This window comes from Lissotriton helveticus, chromosome 2_1 (genome assembly GCF_964261635.1).
Source record: "Lissotriton helveticus chromosome 2_1, aLisHel1.1, whole genome shotgun sequence".
NCBI classification, from domain to species: Eukaryota; Metazoa; Chordata; class Amphibia; order Caudata; family Salamandridae; genus Lissotriton; species Lissotriton helveticus.
This window is the reverse complement of record NC_136059.1, coordinates 1,339,016,330-1,339,039,814: the sequence shown is the minus strand read 5'-3', so window position 1 is coordinate 1,339,039,814 and position 23,485 is coordinate 1,339,016,330. Positions and strand designations below refer to the sequence as shown.

At 45.4% G+C, this 23,485-nt stretch overlaps 1 protein-coding gene across 2 annotated transcripts in view; it reads right to left on the bottom strand.

The window, feature by feature from the left end:
• LOC144818644 (17-beta-hydroxysteroid dehydrogenase 13-like) overlaps positions 1 to 23,485 on the bottom strand; it is a 377,312-nt gene that overhangs the window by 64,435 nt on the left and 289,392 nt on the right. For both annotated transcript variants that reach the window (XM_078676267.1, XM_078676268.1), the window contains exon 7: positions 19,500 to 19,616. In XM_078676267.1, the coding sequence (XP_078532393.1) occupies positions 19,500 to 19,616 (117 nt within the window). The remainder of the gene's footprint in view (positions 1 to 19,499; positions 19,617 to 23,485) is intronic.

Here is a 23,485-nt window from a genome sequence, read left to right as displayed (position 1 = left end):
CAACCTTAATTGCAGAACCCAATTCTAAATCTTTAATATCTCTGTCAAGCCCTGAAGGCGATTCCATTTACACATTTTATTATGCAATATGATTCTGTTATACTGTCCTTTGTACTGTACACTGCTATACTTTTATTCTGTAGACAAATATTGTCTGATTTTCCTTTTCTTTTTATATTTTTAAAGTTTAAAAAACCACAATAAAAATGGTTTCAAAATTGTTGGAATGACGGGCCAATCCCACACAGCATGAAAGACAGCACTCATAGTTGTTTTGCATCTGATGTGATTTGGGTTCTCTACTCTCTCCATAATCCATACCCTTTTAGACATATAATATACCATATGAAAATATTTAAGTTGGATGAGGTGCACTCGGGATGAAACCACAGACTCCTACTATCTTATCCTCTTCAATGGTACCAGCATCTTGCTCCAATCCTTCTTTAGGAAATTTAAAAGGATCTGGAGTATTAACCAGCAATGCTCTGTAGAGCCTCAAAGTATATTTCCCCATGAGTCTCCCTGTCACTATTTTAGTCTCCAATGGATTCAGCTCGGGGTTGGGATTCAGGCTGATTTTATATCCAACTAATACATGTCATAGTTGTAAATAATAATAATAAAAGAACTGTGACTGATGAAGTTCAAATTAAGTCGCTAATTGTTCAAAGGATAAAATATGGCTAGATATCCAGACGTATCTGAGTTTCAAAATCCCTACCATGTCCCATGCACTTCAATTAGACAACTCTGAACATCTGATGTATCATGCCATAATGGTGTTTCCTTGGTCAGCCTTTCCTCCTGCCAGTTCTGTTCAGTGCATAATGCCAGTACTGCAGCGCTATTTTAGCAAATGGATGGAAGAGTTTGATATCGCCTTTACCAGTACAGCTGGGCCAACAAACCATGTTCACCAACTGTATAAATACCTAGGGCCTGATTCACAGAACTAACTTAAGACAAAATCCTAAACGTAATACTTTTTGTATTCACAGAAGGCATTTTGTCTTAAGTCTGTCTTAAGTCAATCTTAAGACAAAATCCTAACTTTACTACTACTACTAAATGCCTTCTGTGAAAACCAAAAGTTGTAAGTTTAGGATTTTGTCTTAAGTTAGTTCTGTGAATCGGGCCCCTAGTCTTACAGGGCAGTCAGCCCTACCATCATCATGTATTGGAAGTAGCGGGGCTGCCCAGTAATAAAGTGTTATATCGGCAACTTCTAGCCCACCTTCTTATGGGGACTCCATACATTAATTGAAGGAGACCCTGAAAGGTCCACAGATCATTCATTAGGGAGGATTGCAATGCAGTGAAAAACCTAGTGGGAATTGCATAGGGATACTTTTGGAGTGTATACAGTAAATGAGGCAGCACAATAATTTTATACAACACCCCCTTCCCATTATAAGCAAGGATAATTATCTGCAGGCACCCAAGCTTGTCCTAACTTTCTGTAACTGCGAGACAATGTTCAAGTTTCAAAACACCTTGGCGTCCTGTATGATTTGATACCTGAGTATTTACAATGGCAATGTGGACATCTAAATGCAGAGCAACCTAGGTGCCCCTTTTGTTCCCCTTCCACAAGGAGGACAACTTTTCCCAATTTACTTTGAGCGCAGTGGCCTCACCACAGATCTCAAGGATGTGCATCAGTCATAGGATGGAAAGCTTGGGCTTTTGAACATAGAGCAGCACATCATTGGCATATGCAGCCCTTGTAACCTCCCGTCCACCTGCTACCCCTTACCAGTGTCTTACCGTAGCCATTCTGCAAGAGGCCTCATAACCAGGGCGAAAAGGAGGGGGAATAAGGGAAAGCATTGTCTCCTTCCCATCTCTATGTGGATGGGCATAGAGAGTGCCACATTGAAACGGACTCATGCCCAGAGTATGGCATACAATAACAATGCAAAGACATGAGAGTGGAGGCCACAGCTCATTCCCTCAAGCACCTGGTGGAGAAGAGCCAGTATAAGGAAGCAAAGGCCTTTTCAAAGTCCTCCAGGACCAAAGCAGCAGGGTCTTTATTCTACCCCTAGAGTGCTGTTGTGTGCAGTGTTGAATTTCCTTACGTTGCATAAACCCATTTTGATCCTGATTAATCAATGACCATATCACCTTAACTAATTTGTTTGCAAGGACCTTGCCCAGGATTTTCACTTAAAGATATGTCATAGGAAAGTGCCCCTTTTTGCCTGGTTACCCCCCACATTTTACCTGATATCTGATTGCACTTTGACTGAGTGTACCCTGGGTCCCTGCCAATGAGGTTCCCAGTGCCTGTGTTCTTTCCCAAAACTGTACCTTTGTTTCCACAATTGGCACACCTGTGGTTCACATGTAAGTCCCTTGTAAAAGGTACCAGTGGTACCACCCGCGTAGCTAGGGGGGTGCGGGGGGGGCAGTCCGCCCCAGGCGGCACTATTTTGGGGTGGCACTGGTGGCCCATGGCTCCCCAAATAAATTATAACGGCCGCTGGAACGGGCCGCCAGTGCCGAGCGGCCCCCGCGTGAAGTGCAAGCAAGCAGCACATCTACTAAGTTGTAAATGCTGCCTGCAGATGCACGTACGGTGCACGACGTACCACGTTTGTGGGTCCCGTGACAGTCCCAGGGCCGTCAATCTTGTAGCGCGCGAAAGCGCTACCAATGACGGCCCTGGGCACAATATTTGGCCAGCCCTCGCGCCTAAATTGCAGTGCCAAGGGAAGGGCAGCGCTGTAGTCCCGGTACTCCGGCTTCTCTAAAATTAATGGGACAAGTGGCACGTCTTTCGTGAGTTGACTGCAGCGTGGGCAGGCTCCGGCAGCCCGCGTGTGGCATATCTGCACAGAAGAAGAAGCTGCCCAGGAACAGATGCAGGCATGCGGGGCACGGCGGTACAGGTGCTGCGCTATACTGACCCCCCCCGCCTGCTCGTGTCCCTCCCTAGCGGAAGAGATAATGAAGAGGTCATCTCCCCAGCCCAGCGGGCAGCGACGCCACGGTAGGGTCCTTGAGAGAGTCTTTTTATATAGCGCGAACTCGACCCGAAGGTATAGGAGCGCTTACATGAGCACCAGTTAGGTTACACAAGGACACATTCTTTTTTTACTGGCATGGGGAGATAACGTGATTTGCGCAGAACCACAGGACGCTGTGCTGAGGCTCAAACCTGGGTCCCCGCTCGGCAGATCTAGCCGTGAGGCCACATCCCATCCCCAGTCTCAAAGGGTGAGAAGCCGAAGAATTTATCAAATTCTTTAGTTAGATGTTTTTTAAAGTGCTGCATTTCATCTTTTGGATCACTTTAGGCGCTGATAGTGGAGGTGTGAAAGGGATGAGGGAGAAAGGGGAGCAGCTGGCAAGAAAGATAGAGGGCGAACACGACACCCGGAAACTTTTGCGTGGGGGGAAAGAAGCGCTTCTGAGAGAGGAGGAAGTTCTGAAAGGGAGACAGGAAGGAGGAGGGAAGGCAAGACTTCCCGAGATGGAGAGAATGGAAGGAGACATGAAAGGAGAGAGAATGTAGGTGAGTGGAGGGCATGGGATACGGAAGTAAGAGTAAAGAATGGATGGCAGGCAGCAGGCAAAACACCAACTGAGCAAAAGGAGCTTCAGCTCGAACTATTTCCCTCCTGCCCTGTGTCTAAGCCCAATGTTTGCTGGACTACACTAGAAATGGGGCCGCAATGAAAGTGTAAATGGGGCCTCAATGAAAGTGAATTCGCAATTCATCCAGAGGATGAAGTGTATTTAAAAAAAGTGTGGCTAATGCGATCCAGAGTGCAATGGGAACAGGGTCGGGAAGTTTGGGGGTTCGCTCTAGTCGAGGCTAAAAAGAACAAAACATTCAGCAACAATTTTGTTGCCCGGTTTTAGTGTCTGGGCCAGGCCCACCCAAACATGAGCCTGACCCACTCAAACACTAGCCTGGCCCTGTCGTCTCGAATGCCAATAGTAAATTTAAAACGTTCTGTTTTTTTCCTAGGAATTGCGTGATTGGGCCTGGGCTCTCTCACATGCACCCCCAATCACGCATCACCTTTTAGCAAGGTGGGCTGTGTCCCTGCCCACTCGTGCAGGTACATTTGGGTCACGGGAAGGGGACAAATCCTTTCTTTGGCAGGGGCAACCTTAACTGTAACCAGTAAAGTGGCAGGTTAGATCTACAGACTGAAGTTCAAATCCTGTTTACAAATGCGTATCTGGTGTATTGGTTGCATGTGCAGGCACCACACCTGTCCTGCCATTTATGCAGATACTTGTGCAGTGATTTGTGACACCTAGCTGATGCTCTTCAGTAAGTGGCAAGGGTGTGGTCCATGCAAACCAGCATCCATTAGAGGCATGACTGACCAGGCATTCAACAACGCAAGCAGAGAATGTGTTAGGCCACAGCTGCAGAATTTGAGACTAGGGATATAGGTGCAAGTCTCTGAATCGGCCTAGTATCCTGTGGCTCTGGACAAATCACTTAATCTTGCTGTGCCTAAAAAACGGATTTGTGCAATGTAACTTGTTGGGCATGATCCTGTCAAACTCTCATCTTCCGTTGTTGGAACAATAATGCTTTGAAGCATTTATCCAACCCTTTGCCTTTTGTGACAAATCTAAAGCTGTGTCTGTGGGGAGCCAGAAATACTAGAATAAACTTGAAGTAGCAGCCTGAATTTCACACACTTTCTATGGTTGCTGCCTTGTCTCAGAATATCCCAACTGCTGAAAATAGTGGAACAAATATGGTAAGATTTCCATTCTACACATTTTAATATTTTTCATTGATTACTTGAATTTCTCCAAGTGTACAATGAGATTCAAAGCACAGACACACAGCCTTATAAACAAATAATTATATTTCAATAAGTTCACTGCGGTCACATTAACCTTGAGCAGGTTAGGGCGGTGCGAACGCTGTGACCGCACTGGGTACCTATTTCGGGTGGGTGCGTAGTGTTTGCAAGTATATTATGGTTTTTAAAAAACTTGCTGCCTCCTTCCTGGCCTCCAACAATTTTCAGAAACAATAAAAATGTCATGATAACTTTGGTGATTAATGTTCATCCTAGAGATTGGAGTTTTGTCTAGTGGAACGGTTGACTCCTGGAAAGGTAGCACAGAGGGTTAATGTGCCTGCTGCAAACAACATGTATTATGCAGACCACAAAGTGCACTGATTTAATGGGAGGACCATGATGAATGGTCATTTAATGTCAGCTGTAGATGATGGATCCCTGAACAGTGTCATGTATGTGCATGTTTGCATTGTGCTGAGGGGATTACCAAGTAATTGTTCACGCAGCTCTCTGATGGATGTCACATGCGTTTTTTCTGAGTCCCCAGATAGATCATGCAGTCTGTGTGTTCTCTTTTGTACGGCCAGTCACCGGTGTATTCAACTGTGTAGCCTTGGACCGTGTCATGTATGTGCATGTAACTTGCATGATTGAGGTAATTATTAATGGCGATACTACGTGTCTCTCGGTCTGCTTTCAAGTGCTCGCCGTCCTTTTACCCCAGCACCCCACCCCGCCCCCACCCCAGGGGCGGCAATCTGAGGGATAGCCCTGGGCGCCACAAGCTCTAGCTACGCCCCTGAGTGGTACCAAGGGCCTTGTGACCAGTGAGGGTCTCTAAGGGTTGAAGCATGTATTGGGCCACCCTCAGAGACCCCTCATCTGCCATTGCAGACTATGTGTTTTGGTGCAGACAACACATAAGAGACGAAATGGCACACATCCCTGTGTGCCATGCCCACCAACCACTGCCTGTGGCGTCGGTAAGTCACCCCAATAGCAGGCCACACAACCCTAAGGCAGGGTGCACTATACAACAGGTGAGGGCATAGCTGCATGAGCAATGTGCCCCTACAGTGTCTGTGCCATTCACAGGCATTGTAAGTGCAGTTTAGCCATGTTGAGTAAATGGGCTGGGAGTTTGTCATGACGAACCCCACAGCTCCATGATGGCTTTACTGAATGCTAAGGAGTTTGGTATCACATTCCTCAGAATAATAAACCCACACTGAAGCCAGTGTTGGATTTATTACAAAATGCACTCAGGGTGCATCTTAGAGATGCCCCCTGAAATACAACCAACTCATTCATATCCAGCTGAGTGGTCGGCACCAGCCTGCCACACACCGACATGTTTCTGACCCCCTGAGGTGGGAGCCCATGTGCTCTCGTGGGACAGGGACAAAGGCTGCTCAGGGTGGAGGTGCTTCACACCTACCCCCTAGCAGGAACAGCATTCAGAGAGGTGAGTCTAAAAAGCTTCCTGCCCTTTGTAATGCTACTCAGGGCCTCTCCAGCCAGTGGCGATGCCCGCACCCCCCTGACCAAGCCCCACTTTGATGGCAAGGTCGGACAGAAAATTACTTGTCAGGGGAGGTGTGTTCCCTCTTAGCCAGGACCACCCCTAAGGTGCCCTGGACCGAGGCGATCCCCTCCTTAGAAAATCCACCATCTTAAATGGAAGGATTCAACCACATCAGGTTAGGGGATGGGCCCCTTCCCAAAGGGAGGGGACATTCTAGGGGTGTAGTCACCCTAAAGGCAAGTAGCCCATTGGCTACCATTTCCGGTACCTGTAACACCCCTAAATTCAGTATTTAGGGGCACCCCTGAACCTTTATCCTCAGATTCCTGCGACCTAAGAAAAAAAGGACAAAGAAGATGCTGTGCAGCAAAGCTAGAAGACGACGACTGACTTGTCCCCAGCCCTGCGGGCATGTCTCCAGCTTGTAGAGCCTGTGAAGAAGACGATGCCTGTCCTGTGGCCAGCAACTCCTAAGAACCCCAGGAAGACTGACCCTCTTTAGCAAAGACCTGGTTTCCTGAAGACAGCGGCCCTGTCTAGAAAACCACCAACTTAAAAGGAGCCCGGATCCAGCCCACTCTGCACTAAACGCCCAACGGGATGAGTCTGAGTGGCTTACCTGCCTAGCGATGTGTGACCAGCGATCCAGACCTCGACTCTATTGGTGGCTTCCCTTTCCTGGACCCCACAAAGTCGCCTGCAGCCTCAACACGAAGGGTCCCCCTGATCGCGACCGGCACCAGTAACAAAAAACAATACCAATAAGCACCCCTGCATCCTCAGCCCGCTGACCTTGGGGAGCCCAGCCAACAGTACCCAGGCCCTGCCCTGCATCCCAACTTACTTCGGCCAGTCTCCTGGTCTGACCTGGACCGAGATCCTCCATTCGTTTGCCTTGGGCGCCTGACACTGATTTGCATCCTTCACCAGTCCACCCCAGTCCCGCTGGTGGTGTCGCTTTGGTGCTGCCTTGGGGCCACTATGCTCAAATTAACCTGGAAACACACATTACATCGATGGCAAAACATCGTGGTGCCATCGCACCGCGACTTTTACATCGCAGGATCGATGGCATCGCATGCATTCACTACGCATGCGACAACGGCGCGATGCCTTTAACATCGCATGCGATTACAACGGACGCTTAAGCCTGCTTTGTAAAAGTACGATTAAATATGCCAAGAGGTGGAATTCAGCTTTTGCCAAAAGGTGGAATTATAAGAAAAACACAAGCACGCAAGTACGATTAAATATGCCAAGAGGTGGCACGCAAGTACGATTAAATATGCCAAGAGGTGGCACGCAAGTACGATTAAATATGCCAAGAGGTGTAATTAAAAGTACGATTTAATATACAACGGACGATGAAATTAATAAAAACATAGGGATTGAATTCTCCAAGAGGTGGAATTGTAAGAAAAACACAAGCACGCAAGTATGATTAAATATGCCAAGAGGTATAATTAAAAGTACGATTTAATATGCCTCTAAAAGACAACGGATGATGAAATTAATAAAAACACAGGGGTTGAAATCTGCTTTCAAAAAATGCAAGCAGCATTGCCAAGAGGTGCAATTGTGAGAAAAACACAAGCACGCAAGTACGAATAAATATGCCAAGAGGTGTAATCAAAAGTACGATTAAATATGCCACTAAAAGACAACGGACGATGAAGGTGGATGAAGGTGGATGGATGGTGGGTGATGGATGGGTGGATGGATGCATGATGGATGGGTGGGTGGATGCATGCTGGTGGATGGATGGGTGGATGATGGATGGATGGGTGGATGGATGATGGGTGGATGGATGCATGATGGATGGGTGGATGGATGTATGATGGATGGGTGGATGGATGCATGATGGCTTGATGGGTGGATGGGTGGGTGGATGATGGATGGATGGGTGGATGGGGATGGGTGGATGGATGCGTGAGGGTGGATGGATGCATGATGGATGGGTGGATGGCTTGATGGGTGGATGGATGGTGGGTGATGGATGGGTGGATAGATCCATGATGGATGGGTGGATGGATGCATGCTGGTGGATGGATGGATGGATGATGGATGGATGGGTGGATGACCACAATTGTGGAGGGATGCATGATGGAAGATGTATGATGGATGGGTGGATGGATGCATGGATGACCAAAATTGCAAAAGTGTGGGTGGCAGGATGGCTAAAACTGTGGATGGGTGCATGATGGGTGGTTGGGTGGTTGGGTGTATGGATGGATGAATGGGTGGGTGGGTGGCTGGCGACAATTGGTGATGGATGCATGATGGATAGGTGGATGGATGGGTGGATGGATAGATGGATGAATGGATGGCTAAAAGTGTGGATAGATGGGTGGATGGATGGATGGGTGGATGGGGAAATTTTGTAAAGAATTTTGGAAGGGTGTTACCTTCAGTACAACGCGTGGGTCCACTGTTACTGCGCACGCACACCTCAGCAAAAGTCAAATGCCTGTTTATTTTCGCATTGCTAGGGCAATTGTTGAAGAGAGGAGCTTCGAAGGTGGGTGCACCTTCCATGATCAGCACCACCACATGCCAGCGCAGTAAACAGTAGCAACAGAGTATGTTTAAAAAAATCAATGTACACCCGCCCATTTTATAGTTACATACGTTGTTAATGTATAATGGTTCCAAACTCAAGGCTATAATTAGAGACAACCTCTTTTTGGACCCCTGGGACCCATCCTTCCTGCTGCCTGGATATCAAATCAGTGCCATCATATGTTCCTTCTTTATCAAAGCTGTATTCTTCACAGCACGGCCCATCCCCCAATCTGGAACGTTGACTAACTTACAGCAAGTAGACTGGCCTCTTAAGGTGCTGATGGCCCTTTATTTATGCACAAAGGTGCCTTTGCATGTTCGTGGCTGACGTCTTGTATGGTTGCCTTCTTGAGTTTCCCCTCAACGCAAATAACGTTTAACATACTGCTGGTGGGCTGATGGAAATACTTTATCTATAGGACGGAGGAAGAAAATAGCTCTAATGTTTTATTTACCCCTCAAATGCGATATGAAGAATGGCTTCATGTTAGTAATGAAATGGTTTTGCTTCATATTCATATGCAGTCACGATTAAATCACGTGCACTATTCTCAACGTGGGGATTCATTTATCAACTCTTGTGTACATTTAGTAACAGCAGCGGCTGCGATGGTTCGCCCGTCTATACGGTGTACACTCTTTAGTTTAAGCCGTAAATGGAGTCTGTTCTGAGACTGAGCTGTTTACATGCATTCTCGTTGTGAGCTATCGCCATAAGTTTTAGCTCTCACACTCCGAGCGCTTTTAAAACAAACTGCAGAACCCACGTTGTTTAAGAATGGCGCAGGAGGTGAGCAACCTTGACCTATTAACTCTCTTCACATGGATGCGCTTTCCTTTTTCGACAGATGATGTAATACTGGAATTTTGAGGCAGTGACACATTTTAATAAACAGCTGGTGATATCTACTTTTCTTCTATATACAGCAGCTCTCGCTCAGAAAGTGATGTGGCGATGGTTGTGGCTTTTTTATATTCTGCGCTCACGAAGCACGTCTTCTAGGGCAAATTCACACACAAAAACAGTTAATTTTTTTGGTTTTGCATGCACTTCGATGGTTTTCTCACCGGAAAAAAGACTAGTTATAGGTGTACATATATTACTCACCAATTACAAGAAAAAACGTCGACGGGACGCGTACGGTGGGCTTCACAATTAAAGACGTTTGATGAGTTTCGGCATTAGGGCTGCGTTGTAATCGCGTGCGCTTTGGCAGTGTGCGAGGTATTGTTCTTGCAATAGGAAACAACGCATTTGCGTTGAAACGCCATCCGCTGTTAAAAATGCCGATGTAATGGTCATTGCGATGTTTTACACGCGTGCTAAATGCACGCGTTGAAATCGTTTGTGATGTAGGAACATACATCCAAATCAACCCTCAGGCTCTGTGCCCTGAAACTGTGGACCTACCTGCAAACCGCACCTTGCTGGGTGCCCCCCGTCTCTACTGACTAGCATTGGACCTAGTGACCTCTGAACCTTGCTCAGTGTTGGTCCAAACCCCTGAAGACTGGAAGAGTTAGTTGTGTATTTACCTGTTAATTAACATACCTGTTTTCCTCACATAGAATTGCATCACATTTTCTCCTTTTGCATTGTACTGTCTATATTTTTGAACTGCTAAGTGCTATTGCTTTTGATTGACAATAACAATGTTTTTATATTACTGTAAATTAGAACATTGGAATGTTGGGAGCTCCATTGAAAACAATGGACTGCTCTGGGCTTATAATGGCTGGTATGAGTCTGGAGCTCCAACATTCCAATGTCTCTTTGTTCACAGCTCTGGCTGTGAACAAAGGCTTCAGGGAGCTTGAGGGGATTCCAATCCCCTCACGCTTCCAAAATTTTTTGTGTTTTTTTTGTTAGAACATTCTGTCCTCTAGTGACAGAATGTTCTAATAGCCTTATAGCCCTACGTAGATGGGCTATACCGCTATTAAAGTCCCTCTCCCTTGTTAAAGGCCCTCGCCTTCGGCTCGGGGCCTTGAACGCTGGAGAGGGCCTTTAATAGCCGGTATAGCCCTCTACGGCGGGCTGTAAGGCTATAGTATATTTACTGCCTTGCAAAAAAAATCCTAGTGCATTGTTTATTTATTTAAGATTTGTAATGCGCATGGCTGCCTCAGCAACGAGGCGTCCCAGCGCAGCCAGAGACCCGAGAGAGAGAGCGAGAGAGCGCAGCCTACAAACTAAACATCAGAGAGAGGAAACAACCACGTTTGCCTGCTGACACCTTACGTGCCTTACGTGCCCAGGCACGTAAGGTGTCAGCAGGCAAGAAAGCCCACCCGAGGCTTGATGCCTCAGAATCTTATGTGAGATACACAGCACCTTAAACTGGATGCGTTTCTCAATGGGTAGCCAATGGAGCTTAGGGAGCACATGTGCCACAGAGCAGAATCTAGGCAAGGACACCAGAAGGCGTGCTGCAGCGTTCTGAACTCTCTGCAAGCGTTTAGTGCTGGCCTTGTTAGCGCCCAAATACAGAGAGTTACCGTAGTCAAGCCTGGAGAGAATGGACGCCTGAACAATGGTTTGACGAACTCTAGGGGGAAAAAAACAAGCAAGGGTCTCAACCCTCGCAAGAGCCCGAAGCAGACAGCGGCAACAGCTTTTATCTGCTTCTCAAATTTTAGTCACCTGTCAAACCACAAGCCCAGGTTCTTCACAGCCTCCCTAGGTGACGGTGCAGGATTAAGACAGCCCGGCCACCACTGCTCCGACCAAAGCTTCCGGTCCTTGAAAAAATAGCAATATCTCAGATTTACTGGCATTTAACTGTAAACAGTTTGCCGTCATCCAATCTGAGATAGCTAGCAGATCCTCCTTAAATTTCTCCAAATTAACACAGCAGTTTTTGGGGAAGGCGATTACCAACTGGGTGTCGTCGGCGTACGACATCAAGGACAATCCCCTATCTTTTGCCACTTCTGCCAGGGGTCTCATATATAGATTAAACAAAAGTGGGCTTAGGATACAGCCCTGAGGAACCCTCTGGCGCAGGGCACGTTCCTGGGAGTGGAAGGGTGGTACTGAGACCTGGAACGTCCGATCTTCCAAAAAAGAGGCCCCATCCCTAATCCCAATTTCCCAGAGGCTTCGAGGAGAATCGCGTGGGACACCGTATCAAAAGCAGCACTTGGGTCCAAAAGGACCAAGGCCACTGAATCTCCCACATCCAACCTACTCCGAATGGATTCTGATACTGCCAATAGCGCAGATTCAGTGCTATGCCGAGGTCGGAACCCATGCTGTGATGAATCAAAGATACTGTGCTGTTCAATATATTTGGATAGCATAGAATTCACATGTGCTTCCACTAACTTGGCCAAGAAAGGCAACTGGGATATGGGGCGATAGTTGCCCGGGTCTTCCGGATCAAGAGTAGATTTTTTTTGTCAACGGAATGACTTTGGCGTGCTTCCATGCCCTAGGAACAGAAGCTGACCTAAGAGACAGATTGGCCACTTCTAAGCTCACAGGAGCAATTGATGAGTGAAGCTGATGAAAGTAAGTAGATGACAGCGAATCAGCTGGAGAGCCTGACTTGATTCTATGGCATAAGGCCTCAAATTCCAGAGGCGTCAACAGTAGGAATGATGTCAAACAATTACCCTGCACAGTATCCACCGCTCCATGCGCCCCTACGTTCACAACAGGAGAGGACGCCTTAGGAAAACCAAAATATATCTGCTCAACTTTATTCAAGAAGTGCCGCGCTAGTACCTCACACTGCCGATTGGAGGCTAAAGAAGAGACTCTAGTAGCGCCTGCACTCTTCATATTATTGAGCAGAGAAAAAATGGTCTTTGCAGGTTTTGAACTTGCCAAGATCTTATCTGCCACATACTCTGCCCGCGCTCTCTGGATGAGTTTATGATAATTCTTAATTGCCGCTCGATATTCAACTTTTGCAGCTGTCTCATAGGAGCGACGCCAGACCCGCTCCAGCTGCTTACAACCTTTTTTTGCCCGAGTCAATGAGTCATTGAACCACGGGTTAGAGGGCCCACGCCCCTTTCCACCTTGCTTAGCTAGGATATAATTATCCAAGCCAGCCGTCAACCATTCTTGGAAGCACAGAACCGCCCCCTCTATATCCAGGGGTAGTTGAGGTTTGTGCTCATCAAGCCAGACAGAAAGTAATTCACAATCTAATTTATGCCAAGGATGTTTAGGCACTTGGGCAGGCGGGACACAACCACTCTCCCCTGCACCTGCAAAGAGAATGTGATCAACGAATGATCAGTCAAGTCCTGCGGAATTGGTGGAACCATTTTTAAAAAACAAATATTCGAAAAAAATGGGATCTAAAAGGTGACCAGCAACATGAGTTCCCTCAAGAACGTGTTGCAACAGCTGAAAGGCCTCCAAATCTGCCAAAAAAATGGCAATCTCAGCTTTCCCCCCATTTTCAGAGTGCAGATTGAGATCCTCTAATATGGTGAAATTTGCCGCCTTACTGGCCAAATGCCCGACTTTGCTCAGAAGATCTTCTCTGAACAGGCCAGAAGGCCCGGGGGGGCTATAAACTAAGAGGCCAGACATGGTAAAATTACAACTAAGACCAATTTTAAAAAGGGCACATTCACAGCCGGGTATCTTCTCCTTATCCAGACAAATAGAGTAAACTTCCTTGACCACAACTGCAATGCCCCCTCCTCTTCCTCCCTCTCTGATGATACTTTTTAACACATAGCCTTGTGGGAGGGCTAGCCACGGTTCCGCCACTGAGTCCTGAGTGAGCCATGTTTCTGTTAGGAACAGGGCATCAGGAGACTCATCCATTAGAAGGTCAAACACCTCGGCGTGGTGTTTCGCCAAGGAGCGGCAGTTCAAGCTAAGAAACTTATATTCCATAGAGTTAGGTAGACTGGGTGAGCAGGAAGATTGTGCTGCTGAGTCCAATTCAAAGGCACAGAATTCACCGCGAACATTTGACTCCTGGAAAGTCCAGGGTAAGGAGGGACACTTAAAGGCCATACCCAAAAGCTCCTCTCATGAATAGCAGCGCAGATCACTAGCGAGGGAAGCAGGGGTTCTGACGACTGGCGACGGCCCAGCGCGGACGGGCGCAGACGGGCTTGCATTAGGCGCGCCAGCGCGTGCCCGCTGCGCGCGTCCGCTGCACGAGCGCCTTTGCGTACACATTTATACAAATCCGGTAGACGAGGCAAGCGAGGCCACAACAACTGGCCCGCTAACCCTGCGCCTCCTACCAAGATGGCGGCACCACTCCAACCACCCCGGAGAGCAGTAGCCAACTATCGGAGCCCACGACCAGGTCTAGTACACCCAGCACACCCCTCCCGCACGACCTTCCCGAAATTAGCAACAAACATAAAAGGACAGAGATTTAAAAAAAGTTCAAAGTATTACTACTCTCAAAACTGTTACTTACATGCAACTGTGTTCCTCTTGGTTCTAAAACAAAATAACAAAGTAATAACTTTTTAGACACAACAATTGGTCTTGGATTGAGTCTGTGAGTGTGTGTAACCATGCCTTGCCTGAGTTTGCACAACAAATGTTTAACACAGCCCTCTGATAAGCCTAACTGCTCAACCACACTATCATAAATAGAGCTTTTAGTGTTATCTACTTAATTCTCTAGGGATCCACTTGACTCTGCGCACACTATACCTTACTTTGGTATAGTATATACAGAGCCAGTTTCCTACATATGCGCAATTTAATGCAAATAATATCTGATTATATAAGTATGGTGTTAGCTATTGTATTAGGTTTCTGAGATTGTAATGCGCACGTATTAATATAATTTGGTATTATTGTAAACATGTACGCAAAGTGCTGACATATAAGTGCAAAGTAATGAAAGAAAATAAAACCAATAAATACAAATATTACTATTAGAAATAATAGCAATTTGTGTTCATTTGTTTAAATAAAATCTTGCAAATATCCTCTAAAAGCCTTTTTTTTCTAAAATGCAAAAGAAGAGGGATGAGCTTGTCCAATTTCCAGAAGGATGTTTCTCCATGTAGCTCTAGTTCTGCTCCATCATTGGGGCTGGTGGCTTCCGCTAAGGATATGTGGTGAAAAAAAGTTTCCTTAGGGAATGATTTATTCTGTAATGGAGAGAGAAGTGTCTGTTGGGATGGGGATGGCATTAAGTTCTCCATCCCGATGGTTCTCTGTCCGTCAAATGTAGAGATGATCGCCTCCCCAACGGTAATCTCTGTACTTTGAAAGAATCGCCATGGCGGTTCCCTTGAAAGGTCCAAAATGTTTGGTGGATGGCTGCTGACAGTTTTGATGGCCGTCCACCAAATCCTTTACTTTTTTGTTTCAGAAACAAACACACAAAGTGGAAATGTATTTCTGAAGAAGAAAAAAAATGAACCCCCACAACTTGGAATCTTTCTTGAGGGTGTGAGAGCATTATTTTGTATATCTGCCCCTCACCTCTAGGCAGAAAACAAAAGTGACACTGTCTTCTTTAAAGAAAGTAGGAGCTGTGATGGCTTTACTCAGACGCCCCCCTTGCCATCCAAGTAAGCTTTCTATCAGTGGAGCTAAGATGGGATCTACGGACAGATGGCTTACAGTCGGCCTATTTCTAATTTAGTAACTTCCATCTGCCGTAATTTATTGTGATCATTCCTATTTAGTTTTTTTGTGTTATCCCTTTGGTTTGTTCCTTGGACATTTTCACCTACCCCCACCTTCTTTTCACCTTTTTCCAACTCTTGGTACAGGCCAGAGTTAAAGTGAAAGTTCATTTATGTGAATCATTTGCCACATGTGAAGAGCGTTGATTATGACTGAATAAATATTACTTATTCTTCAAGGTGTGAAGGTATCATTAAACACAACAGATGCACCATTACTATATACATTTTTGCATCTACACATCCTATGATTTCTGTCACCGGGTGCCAGACCTTCCTCGCCTAGAGTGGTTGGCCTTAAGAAACCTCTGGGCAGCTGTGCGCCCTATAAATGTAAATAACAATAACAAGATTGCAGTAAACATGTTGGTCAGATTTTTAGCATTCCTTTCCAAAAACATGGCAATTCCCTTCAGTCTCACTCCCATAGTAACATATCGCTGATAACTTCGTTCTTCTGTACTCCTGAGAGGGTACCAGATATGTATGGGTGTTCGATGGGTTCAATGTTGACACGGGTTATAAACTGAGTGTATTGCATTTTGGAAATTTGAAAAACAGCTGCAAGCCAAATATCAGTTTGGGGTACCTGTCTTTGGACTCTTCCCTCTACTCTTTTTAAACTACCAAAACCATATATTTTCAACAACTAAACATTAATTGCTGGGTGCTAGACCTCACAGACTTGTATGCATTTAAGTGGGTTTGACAGATATCCACACTCTAGACACCGGGGAATGTTTTTGAAGGGGGGGTGATTCTGCTTTGGAAAGCGGCAGTATTTAAGTGCACATTCAGCTGAAAGTCAGGTGAACTTACCAACCCTAGACATTTTAAAAAACTGGAGTCAAAGGGTAATCCATTGTGATGTGGTTTGCATGAATCCCACCATGTTGTATTATCCAGAATCCCCTTCAAATTCCAACGAATAGGTTACAATGATCTTCAATTTTATGTTAGAAAAAGTTTATATTAAGGCAAATGTCAAAAGTCCTTTCATACAATATTTCCACATTTCTGCTGATAAAAATGGTATCCCACATGGGTGGATAAATTCCACGGCACAGAAATATTCCAGAATTTCGACCATGTGAAGATCAAATTGCAATGTATTGGCTTGGCATGGTCACATATTTGGCCTGCTCGTGCCAGTAACCATAGCCCACCCACACGCGTGAGGTACTGTTTTTATTGGTGAATCAGCAGGAACACTGTATCATGGGTGATTAGTTGTTTCCCACACATTGTAGAAAGTTCTGTCACAGAAATGCAAGAAAATTATTTTTCTAACCAATGTTTGACCTGTCCAGAGAATTCTAGGTATGAAATAGTGGAGCCATCTTTGCAAGCCACACCACCCAGGACTCTTACACGTGTCTAGTAGTCATCAATATCTGGGATAGGCAGGTTTCCCTAGGTGTTCAATAACTTCAGGCCCAGATGTGTGTTTAATGTGCCCCCTACATGCCGGAACGGGCATTGTTTGAATTTTTCTGAGGCAAAGAAAACATTCAAAGAGCATCTGGGCCCATACAGATGTGTGTGTATGTCTGTGCCCCATTAAAGAACAGGGCATTGTTTGGATTTTTAATGAGGCTAAGAAAAATCCAAACAGCATTCATGATACTTACTGGGGTGCACACATAGGTGTGGTTGTGCTCCAGAAGGAACAGGGGACTATTAGGAGTTTTTGTAGCTAAGCTTTTCACTGTTAAGAATGTGCATAAGTACATGTGTTTGTGTACCAGCAAGGATCCAGCATGGTTTTGATTATTTTCTGGGGCTATGAAAAGAATCCAAATAGTGTCCAAGCACCTCACTGGGTCACAGATGTGTGCTTGTGTCTGTGCCCCGGCAAGGAGCCCAGTTTGGTCTGGATTTTTTTCTGATGCAAAAAAAAATTCCAAACCCTATCACTGCTCTTCACTGGGTGCAGACGTGCATTTGTGTCAGTGCACCTTTGTAACAAGACAGTGATTTGGATTTCTTCTGAGGCCATACGCACACCTGTGCTTGTGTGTTTCTAACAACAAAGCAAGTAGATAGGCATGATTTGTTTTTTGTTTTTTTAGGGTAAGTAAGGAGGAGTTTGTCCCCTATTTTGGGGGACAATTTTATTTGAAAAGTGGGTATCAGACACTTCATAAGGACATCAGGTGGATGCCCCCTCGCGACATATATAAACATATGAACATTAGTGGAAGATACTGGCATTGGGTGTTCATCAAAACCCAGAAGGCAACAGACTGAGTTCAGCTAGGTGTTGGGTGATCTCCCCAAATCATCCTCTCAATTTTCTCTGAGATCAGTTTGAGAGAGTTGTTCTTCATCTACGTGACAATGGAGGACATACAGGCGTACATGCAGGTGATGAACACGGCAAAATTAACACAAAACCGTATAATAATCTGTTTGTTGTTCTCGTAGATAAAAAGGTGAAAACAAATGTGCGCACAAGAGCAGCTAGGGGTGCTACACTGATACTAAGTAAGATGAAACAGCAGGAAGAGCACTCTGTAAGCCCACACAATAAGGATGATTGAAAAGGTGCCATGGTCATGACGTGAAGTGCCTGGATACGTAAGATGATGCCCAGAAAAGTGCATGACTATGAATCCCTGATCAATAAAATGGTGCGGAGAACCATGTAGAATATGGCAAAGAGATTAATTAGATTCACTTACTTCTGCATCCATTCTGCCATACAGTACATGGTAGAGTTCTTCCATCCCAGCAATAAAGGCAGATTTGTTGCCATACACTGGACAAAAAGCAGCCTCAACAAGATCCAGAATGTTGAAATATTCAGAAGATCACGAGAGGTGATAACCCTCAACAGATAAGGAGAGCTGACTTTTCAAAGCTTTTTTTTACAAACTCTTAGGACCAGAATGCCACATCTAGGTAGGACAAAAGTTGAATAAGTATGAGGGTTCCCCAGATGGATTTTAAACTAAGGGTACAACAAAGAGTTATTTGATGTTTTAGGGAACTAAGCAGGCTCAAATTAGTCAGTTGAGAGTGGTGTACAGGAATGCATATTAGTGTCATTGCTAACACTGCTCATCACATGAAACGTTTGCAACCATAGGAAACCAGAAAACCTTGAAATAAACTACATTAAATTGCGAACAGGATCTGGCCTACTAGTTCATTTTTCTACCTGTGGAACCTGGAGAGCTGGGTTTGAAGGTTTCCTCTCAAGCTGATGTCACCAAATGTTCTGTCAACATGATGTGGCAATACAATTATGGAAGAGTGAGTACCATAGCAACCTTTATTTTCCAAAGATTGATATTTTCTTGGTTAAATTAAGGCACAAGATTAGTAAGACCACAGCATACTTCAGCGGACCTCAAGATTGGCATTTCCTCAATTGCGGATTACCAAAACATGCTTGCTCCACTGTCCGTGAAACAATGACAAAGCATTTTTAGAACATCTATACACACAGAATCCAGATTATTCAATAATGGAAGATGTCAAGAACACAGAACCTGAGTTTATTAGTTGCTTTTATGTGCAGCTCCTTTAAGATGGACATCTTATGAAGCTAAAAATCCTTGTGAAAGTACCACTTATCAATCCAAACTTGAGGCATGTGTTCCAGGCAGATCTCGAAGGTTAATATATATTACTAATATCTATCTAAAGGTAGAAAGAATCTTTATCCCTCCTAGGCCCTTTAAACGTGGAAATCCATCTGTAATTGTCTAACCACTGGTTATAAGTTCCACTAGCAATCGAAAAGGAAAACAACTTTTTATAAAGTGTTTGACTAACACAGTACTGTATCCTCTTCCTTGATTATTCAGTCCAAATTCGTTCGAGGTGCTAGGATTTAAACATGATACAGAATTCATAACTATGCATAATCAATAATTTAATGCATGTGTTTCCTGAGAAAACAACTTAAATCAACACCTATGGATTTGTTTTTGAAATACAATGAGGAAATTTGCATTTTGCGGCTCTTTTAGAATACTTACAATGGGAGTATTGTTGCGTACTGCACACTTGATGGAACAAAAATCATTTTCTTGTTAGTCAGTATTCCATCAATTAGTTTCTTCACAACATCTTCTGGTTTCAAAATAGGTAAGAGCCTGAAATGAGAAGCAGGGGCACCTCAATAAAAACCTCGGGCATCCTTTAAGAAATAATTTACCCTGTGGATTTGATAGACCCCCACCCTAGCATTTAAAATAAAGACCATTGTGTATGTACATTTTAGGAATCAAAGGATATCGCTGATGCTTCTTTCATTTTTAGAGAGGGGCACCAAGTATGACTTTGTTTCTTAAAGAAAATTTGTCTTTGCAACAAACCAGCTGGATATTTTTAATTCTGAGGATTTTGTCACTTGTTCCATAGCATTACTTAATTTCAAAACATTGGAAAATAAGGGTGCTAAGTACAGGTTTACAATTAATACTTTTATCAAATGTCTTAAATCCCAGGAACATGTGACTAGCTTCTTAGAGAGGATCGGTTGAAAACCCAATGTCGTGTTTCTATAAGCGATTGGCAGAATATTTGGTGATTAGGTATAAATCTTTAAGAGCGGCAAGTTTTAAGAGAATGTCTTTCATGTCTAGATGGATGGCGTATTATACCCCCGCAGCCCTTCACAGAATGTATCCAACAGTTTTGGATCATTGTTTTAGCTGCCACCAGGCAGGTGCTGGCGTCAAGCTTCACATTTTTTATACCTGCCAGGAGGTGGGCTGTTTTGGGGAAAATTATTTGCCATTATTTGCATAGGTCTCCAGGCTAAGATCACACCCGAAGCATGTCTAGTACTTTTTGGGGTTGCTAAGCAAAGTCAGGGCACCAACATTGGCAAATGGGGTCAGATGTTTATTTCTATTCTAGCTCGCTCTTTGGTTATTAAAAATTGGAGAACACAGCTAGTTCCAACACTGCAGGGCTGGAGGGAAATATGCTTAGGCTAAAGAAGTTTGAAGAAACATATGCAAAACGGGTTGGGTCATAAAGAGGATTACTGCCAAGAGGCAGTATTTAGAGCTAATCGATAAGGTGGTTCCTGACCCATTCTGAATGTAATTTGCAATACTTTTTTTTATTTAATTTGCAATACTTGTATTGCTGTATATCCTTTTTTGAGCCTTCCCAGTATGCCCATACATTCTGTATTTTAGTTTGGGTTGAATTATGATATTTCTGGCACTCTATGATTATGAGATGCAATTATAGGTTTAATGCTATAATATTAAGCAGCACCCATTCGATTAGTTTTTATGCCACCTGCTGTGTACTGTGCAAGCGCACTATGACACTTTACTAGTCTCATTATGATGAGAGGGTTTGGCATAACGGCCAAAGCTGGTGACTTTTGGAGCTGGGAAACCAGGTTTGAGTCTCGGCATTCTGGGCAAATCACTTAATCTTCCCGTTTCTAAGAGTAGAACCTAAAGACTCGCTCATGGGTGGTTAGCTGTGCTATAGACATCCGAGTATTATTATTGCACTTTATTATGGGCAGTTTGTATATCTGCCCATGTATGCTGCTCATCTCCTTTTCGGTAATATGCACTATTTCACTTTATAAGTACTGTACAACTTCGATTCGTTACACCGGGAACACCGGAAAGCAGAAACCTTACCTGCCACGCCAACGGGCTGGACAAGGGCCGTGAGGTGAACGGCGGCAGTCTCCTCTACCGGCGGCGGCGGCGGAGCGAGGGGAGAACCACAGCCCCCAGCAGCCTCAGGGGCAGTGCGCGCCTGTGACGCGAGTGGAGCGCCCGGAGGCGCGAGATAAAGGCTGACCTCCCAGGAGCCCAGGGGGGAACACCGGAAAGCAGAAACCTTACCTGCCACGCCAACGGGCTGGACAAGGGCCGTGAGGTGAACGGCGGCAGTCTCCTCTACCGGCGGCGGCGGAGCGAGGGGAGAACCACAGCCCCCAGCAGCCTCAGGGGCAATGCGCGCCTGTGACGCGAGTGGAGCGCCCGGAGGCGCGAGATAAAGGCTGACCTCCCAGGAGCCCAGGGGGGAACACCGGAAAGCAGAAACCTTACCTGCCACGCCAACGGGCTGGACAAGGGCCGTGAGGTGAACGGCGGCAGTCTCCTCTACCGGCGGCGGCGGCGGAGCGAGGGGAGAACCACAGCCCCCAGCAGCCTCAGGGGCAGTGCGCGCCTGTGACGCGAGTGGAGCGCCCGGAGGCGCGAGATAAAGGCTGACATCCCCCTCGCCACCGCGAGTCGCGCGCGGGAGGCGACCGGGAGAAGCCCGGGACAAGGGCGGGCCCTCTGAGGCCCTCAGAGGTCAACAGTGGTCGGGCAGGCCACCCATCTAACATCTAACCTCCATTGTAAGGTGAGCCTTATTGTCTATCATGGGGGAAAGTAATAATATCTCCATTAGTACAATCAACATAGACTCTCAGGCTATCGAAGTCCCTGCATCTCTACAACTGTCATTTGAGAGTCTCTTGGACAATGCCTTCAATGAGATTGCAGAGACTGAAAGGAGGTTGTCTTTGGCTTCCCAAAGCAACGGCCAACCGACCATTATTATTAGTTCTAACCACACTACACCCCTACTGCCAGAGGTAATTGTAGTAAAATCTACCTCTGCGGTGAGCTCATCTGTTGTGTCACAAGAAGGAAATACTCTTGTCATAGCTACCGACGCTGCTAGTGATCCTGAATTGCTATCAGCGCTTCCATCTGCAAATACTAAGATCACAGGAGCGAAACGTAAAAGGGGCCCAGCAAAGACTGTAATAAACAAGAGGATGCAGCCCCCTAGGAGTGTTAATCAGCCGACTCCACAGAGCATGTGGTCTAGGGGGAAGAAGCGTCAAATAGAGGTCCCAACAGTTTGCTCTGACACTGGGGATCATTGTGATACTGTGATAATAAATGATGGCACCAATTCAATCTGCACACAGACGGATTTCCCTAATGAAAACGTTCATCAACCCAAACCACAGGGAAACCTTATAGAGACTATTGCAGATACAATTTTTAAACAACTTGAAGGTCAAATGATCAAACAATTTAATATTATTTTTAAGAGGTTTGACAGACTGGAGACTCTTGTGAAAAATGAGTAAGCTAAAAGGAAAGGTATGGTTTGCCTAGATCAAATTAGAGGCGATCGCCTGTTAAAAGACTTAGAGTCTATCACCAGCACCTTATCTAGCGGAGAGCCTAATAAAAATTGTAATTTAGCTACATCTAAAGGGGCCACAGGGACTTTAAATGTCAATATTGCCCCCTTGACACAACCATCAGTGGAAGCTAATACAAGGCAAAATGACTCTCCAATAATTCCGCCTCCCATTCCTCCACCATCTTCCGGACTGCCTAATACCACAAATATTACCAAAAAGAGTAACCCCTCCAGTGGTATAGTTAAGCAGAAAGTATCTACCAGGCCAGGCCAGCACAGAGGTCAATCGGAGGACAACAGACCGATAAAACATCAAGGTCCTGCCTTACACCTTCCTCCTGAGTCGTGCCCATATGTTTTGGTTTTGGCCGGTATAACACCACTTAGGGAGGGCCAAGGCGAATCTTGGGTACAGTTACACAACAAATGCATTGACTGGTTAACCAAACACAAGGGGGTCGGATACGACATATCAAATGAAATTCTCTCTGCCCGCCGGGTGACCTGGGTCGGACCCCTGTTTAAAAACATCAACGGGGATTGTATTACAATCAACTTTAGGAACCCGGGCGTAGTAAAATATTTACTAAACAGGAAGAATATTCAGAATGGTCCATCTACCGTGGTGACCCCCTTACCTCTGAGTTACTTTTACAGACCCCCTAACAGATTGTTGCAATCACCACCTATGTTTCCGTTACATAACAGATTTTCAGCATTATCAGACCAGGGCACTTTAGACTGACTGCCAGTAACTCGGGAAGACTCTGTTGTAGCGGTGCCCATTGCTGACGATCTTTTAAAGACTGTAGATTCCGAGGTGGCTTTG